We start from the raw sequence: 6,000 nt of genomic DNA on the forward strand, positions 1-6,000 counted from the left end.
ATTGCCCATGGATGCAAATGATAAGGTGGTGAAGGCCTGGGGTGGGGCAGGAACTGGGTGGAGGGGAAGAATGGAAGGGAGCAACGGGAGGGGGGCAGACATCTGTAATACACTCAACAATAAAGATAAATAAATATAAATAAATAATAAATAAAACTTTTAGGAAAAAACCCACAGGAGAAAATCTTCAGAATCTAGGGCTAAGCAAAGAGTTGTTAAAGTTGACACTAAAAACATAATTCATAAAAGAAAAACTGATAAATTGGACTTAATCAAAAATTTTAAATCTTTGTTCTAGAAAAGACACTGTAAATAGAATGAAAAAAACAAACTACAGGCTGGTAGAAAATATTTTAAAATTATATAGCCATAAAGAACTTGTATGCAGTGATAAAAACAGTACCTGGGCTCTTAGTGTTGCTTTGAAGACTAAATGAGATAATATAAGTAAAGTCCTTAGCATAGTGCCTGGCACACACAAGCATTCAATAAATTTGAGTTATTATAATTTTATTATCATTGCTGTTAGAGCATTCTTTAAAGTTGAGAAAATAAAGCAGGGCAAATGTTCACCAATAGAGAAATTGTTAAATTATGTTACATATATTACAAGGAATATTAAGCAGTGGTTTAAGAGAATGAAGTAAATTTATATGCACTAACCTGGAGATATCCAGGATTGTTATGAAAAAATAATATTGCAAGACAATTTTATAGTATGATCTCATTTGTGCAAAAAGAAAATTGTATGTTTTGTAGAAATTTTTCTAGGATGATACTCACCAAACTGCTAACATTTGTAATCCTCAGGGAGGGGAGTGGAATAAGGAGGACATGCACAGAAAAGGTCCTAGATTGTTTGAATTTTTACAAGAATATATTCCTATATTATTTGTGAAACTAAAAATACAAAAGAATCAACTATCTTTTAAAAGAGCAGTGATAAAAACAGCTTTCTGATTGCCTTGGCTCACGGAGTGGAGACTAAAGCACAAGCTTACCTTGGACTGAAAGACTTAACTAAAAACATACTCAGCTTCCATTTGTAAGTTAACAAACATTAAAGGCCCGCTGCTTGTTGACCTGGCAGCGCAAAGAACTGAGTTACTGCCCTGGTTGTGCGACAAACTAGCTTTGTTATGTTATTGGGGTACAAATGTTAGATTGTGGAATTATTGAGGTCAAGGAGCAAGTCTTCCTCTCTCTGTATCTCTAGCCGGTGACACAGGGCCTGGTTCAGAGTGGGCACTCAATTAAAAGGAGGACGTGACAAGATCTTAATTAAAATTGGCTTGTGAATAGCGGTGCTCTCCATGCCCCGTTGAACTGACACATGATCGCCATCTAGTGGCAACAAGGATTCCTGCAGAACTTAGAAATGAGAGGAAGAGGACTTTTCTTTCTGAAGTGCGTTCCAGAGACACCGTTCAACGAAACAGCACAGACTAAGGCTATGACCCTAATGAGAAAAAATTCCCAACCACGGGCTAAAAGGGCAAGGTTTATGTCTTTGAGTGTTGATAAGATGATATCTAGGTACTCTTGTGTCTTAAGTCTCCTCTATCACCACCCCACCATCACAGTGCCGCAAACGCCTACCCGTAAGCTGTGCAAAGTCCACACTTGCCACACCTCCATTGCACCCAAAAAGAATGAAGCACGTATTATAATCGGTATACACACTCATGCCTTCCCAAAGTTGATGAAATACTAATAAACTTTCCTAAGCCAGTCTGGTCAGGACAAGATATAAAACAGGACTGGGAAAGTCTTCCATAAACTTTGCCCTCCAGGTTCACCATCTTTCTGAATCATCTTATTGAAGAATGAGTGAAACGCTGAAAATATCTAGTGAACCTTTAAAATGTCTCACATTCCAAAGGGCAACAAGGAAACCCACCTTAAGTCGGCCTTGTAAGTACCACAAGCTGTGACAAACCCTCACCTGCCCATAAAGATCCTGGGGAGAAGGTTTCCTTCTCTTGCCTCCTTTGAATATCAATGAGTCTGCAAAACAGTTTCACTGTTTTTTAGGGAAGCAGCTGGGTGATTCAGAGGCTGAGAAATATCGGACCTTGTGTTTATGGACTTGAGGACTCAAAAAGAATCATGGAGGGACACACTGGTAGTTAATCTGAAAAATCTCAGTATGTATAGATCTGTGACATCTACATGGTAAGTAGAACAACATTCCTGTAAAATGTTGCTCCGCAGAACTAATAACAAAAAACTTCCCAAAACTCCTAAGAGAGTGATACCGTCTAGTCTAGGGTCAGTGGGGAAAGGGGCCCTGTATGTTCACGAAAGGCTGCCGTCATGCATTCTGGAAGTATACATAAATGCTTAAAGTTTTCTATAGTCCCTCCTCCTCCAGTTCCACACAGTATGTGCCTCATAAATGTAGGAACAAAAACAATGGTGAAATTTGGCTGAAACTTGGACATCAGTTTGGGAGTATGCCATACAGAAGAGGTTGTCCGTGGGCTGCTGTGGAGCAGAGCAGAAACAAATGCATTGCTAGCACCCTGCTCTGGAGTTGCAGAGAAATTGGGAATTATGAACAAGATGGGTCCATCAAGCTACTCCCAGCCTAAAAAAAGCAAGAAGCCCTGATATCTATTTATATGCAACTCCCTGAGGGCTGAAGTGGTTCTTCCTAATGGATGAAGAACATTCAGTAGCAATCAAGTCTTGAAGAGGAAAGTTTTAAAGATCTTATACTGAGGGTGCTGATGGAGATAATGAACATTTGAGCTGTGGGCAGTGCCTTTAAAATGGTAATAGAATATGTAGGAAGATGTGCTTGTAGGAAGATATGCTCTTCCAAGTGTCCTTTATTGCATACTAGCAAAAGTCCATGGTTCCTGCTGGTACTAGAAAAAAAAGCGACGTGTCAGCATAAAGAAAAAGCTGAGAAGAGACAGCATGAGAAAGGAGTTACATTCTGTGGAAGGTTCCAGATAAGAGTGTCCAGTGAGAACTACAAGAGAGAGCACTCCTTAAGGTCCAAGTGGAATGCAGGCCCCGTTCGGCTGTGCTTCTCCCCAACCCCTGCCCTGTCTTCCTCCCTGGGCAATGGGACTCAGGGCCACTCCTCTCCAGAGACAGGGCACTCTTTCGAGATGTCTCTCTGCCGCTCCTGCACCGACACTGGCGTCTGGTGCTTCAGCCCCAACCCGCCTTCCTCCTCTAGGGTCAGCGGGGCGGTTGGAGCAGCCGGCCCCGCGAGCAAGCGTCAGCGGGCCCCTGCCCGCGGCTGGGACACTGGATCGACGTGCGATTTCGCTTTCGGTGGATCGGCCTTGCCTGCAGCCCCGAGAGCTGGGAGCGGCTGCCTTTGGGGCGCATAGAACCCCGGGGCTCCCAGCGCCACCCCGCAAGTGGGGACCCGAGGACTCGAGGGCGGGCGGGTGGCGCCCCTACTCACGTAGCGCTGCAGTTTCCTCTCGGGGGGCGACTTGACTAGCCAGCCGGTGCACACAGCGTCGCCTGCGCTCATCGTGGCCGCTGCAGCCGCCGCCGCCCCTTCCTCCAGCTGGGTCGTCCGCCCGCGGCAGGAGGAAGTCGGGCCAAGGATTCCGACGGGGCGGGCCCAGCGCCCGCCCGCCCAGCGCCGCCCAGTGCGGCCGCGGCGACCCCAGCCTCCGGCCACCGCCCCCCGCCCTGGAGGGGACGGGCGCCACCGCCCGCGGCGCGAGACAGCGGGGGAGCAGGCGGCAAAGCCCCGGAAGCCCCTTCGAGGAAGAGGCCAGCCGAGTGGCCTGTAGCGGACCACCGGAGAGCGCACGGAAGGGGCCCCGCAACCTAAAGAGAACGAAGTACTAAACTGTCCTCCGTTGCCCTCACCCCCACCCGTGACCAGTCACGTCAAAAGGGCTGGTCCAGGGCCTCAGGGTACCGAAAGCCTAAACCTGTGATTTGCACCTGCCATGTATATATTAGGCAGTAAATGACTTTCCTGTTCCACTTGATTGTTTGCAGAGAAATGTTTCTTAGAGGGACCAAAGTTGTGCCACCCCCAAATTTGCATTTTGGGATACTGGTTTTAAGCTGATTATTAAGAAACAAAAGACTCAATCAACAAGGAAACATCGACCTTAAGGAGGGGAGGGGTTGGGGGGGGGGGACGGGAAGAGATTAACCAAAGAATTTGTATGCATATATGCATAGCCCATGGGCACAGACAATAGTGTGGTGTAGGCCTGGAGAGAGGAGGGGCCTGGGTGGAGGGGGGAAGTGGAGGGAAAATAGGAGACATCGGTAATACTGCCAACAATAAAAAATAAACTTAATAAAAAGAAACAAAAGACTCAGAAAGAACCTTTGACACTCCCTCCTTTCCTGCCTAAGAGATTCACATGGAAAAACCTACTGAAAAAAGCACTCCTAAAACGAGACCAAAAGTTCCATCAGTAATTGCAGCCATCTCTAGGGTACAGTCAGTCCTTTTCTAGTTCAGACACCATCCCACCTCAGTATCCTATAACCTCTATCAACCTATATTTGGCATGTATAAGATATAGAGAGAAGGAAGATTGGAAAAGTTTACATGTACACACACACATAGAGCTACTACAATCTTCATTTCTATAACTGGTCTTGAGACTGTAACTGGTCTTTATGACTTCCTTCTTCCACTACCCTCCCTGTTCTCCCTTTGCTCTGCAGTCAGGACCTCAGCTGGTCAGAATTCTCCACCTGGTGAGTGACCCAAACCTTTACTCCCATCAAGTCTGAATCCTCAGTGGTCTTGCCTGGACATAGCAGTAGGATGTGCCCCAGAGGATCCTTTGGATTCAAGACATAGTCCTTCCAATCCTGTTGTTTATCAGAACCCTGGTTTCCATATGATAATCAACATCAACCATCCAAACTAGCTCAGAAGACTCACGGTTTGCTTTTTGGTTCACTGGCATAAGGAACCCTAAATGGCCAGATGGGAATCTCAACTTGCGATTTGATGGAACCAATGTTGTGACCCTGGTAGAAGCATTCCTACCTTGGGAACCAGCATTACTCAAAGTTGTGGGGATAGGAAGAGACACCTTGAGAGTGGATTATTAGGTGTGATAGTGAGAAGAGTCACATTCATTTCCACCTCTTAATTCCTGGACCCATGGACTCTGGCTATGGAGAAACAGCATCATATATAGGTCGCCAGTTCAAAGTATTTACCTCATCCTGTAAGATAGAACCTCCACCTTTCAGTGTATTTTTACCTGACTAGTGCAGTAATTGAGTCTCCAGTAGACCGAGCATCCCTGGTGCTTCAGGGCAATGAGGTACATGGTAAGACTAGTGCAGTTCCTTAGCATGAGCACATTGGCACATGTCTTTTGTTTTATAATGATTTCATCAGTCAGAAGTGCTGTTATGTGAGATACTGTGAAAGTGAATAAGGGACAGTAAGTCTGTGGGTGGCAATGCTGGCAGAAATGTGGGTTACAATAAGTGCTTATTCAAGTGAGGACAAATTGCTGCCCCTGCCAGATAAATGTGATCTGATTTCATCAATCTGCCACCAGGTAGCTGGCTGGGCCCCCCAGGGAATGCTACCTTATAGGGGGCTCAGTGTTGGTCTCTGCTGTGGCCAGGTTGAGTACTTAGCAGCAGCAGTGGCAGTGGCTGTGACCATATCAATTGATGCCAGTCCCTGGGAGCTTCACCACTTATTACTAATTCCCTTAAGCTTGCTCTCACCTCTGTAAAAAAAGAAAATCCCCTCATTATGCTCTCCTCAGTTCAATCCATTGAGTCTACCACTTGCTTCCTTCTGAGACCTTGACCAATATACCTAGTCATGAAGAACTCTCTGTGATGTTACAGGTGTGAGTCAAAGGAAAGTGTGTCATGCAGCAGTAGGGGCCACAGAGATGTGAGCCACCTGCTAGAGCAACTTTGCTGTACTTTCCAGACCTGCTTGAGTCTGGTCCCAAATATTCCATTTGCAGAGGATGATCAGTTAGCACCTAATTTATCAGGCGCAGCTGAAGTTACATG

The 6,000-nt window shown here is 45.8% G+C and overlaps 1 protein-coding gene across 3 annotated transcripts in view; it reads right to left on the reverse strand.

The window, feature by feature from the left end:
* The window catches only part of GAB3 (GRB2 associated binding protein 3), a 62,674-nt gene extending 59,175 nt beyond the window's left edge, over nucleotides 1–3,499 (reverse strand). For all 3 annotated transcript variants that reach the window (XM_087813624.1, XM_087813625.1, XM_087813623.1), the window contains exon 1: nucleotides 3,428–3,499. In XM_087813624.1, coding sequence (XP_087669750.1) covers nucleotides 3,428–3,499 — 72 coding nt within the window. The remainder of the gene's footprint in view (nucleotides 1–3,427) is intronic.
* Between the last annotated feature and the right edge of the window lie 2,501 nt (nucleotides 3,500–6,000).

This window comes from Miniopterus natalensis, chromosome X (genome assembly GCF_054644295.1).
Source record: "Miniopterus natalensis isolate mMinNat1 chromosome X, mMinNat1.hap1, whole genome shotgun sequence".
NCBI lineage: Eukaryota > Metazoa > Chordata > Mammalia > Chiroptera > Miniopteridae > Miniopterus > Miniopterus natalensis.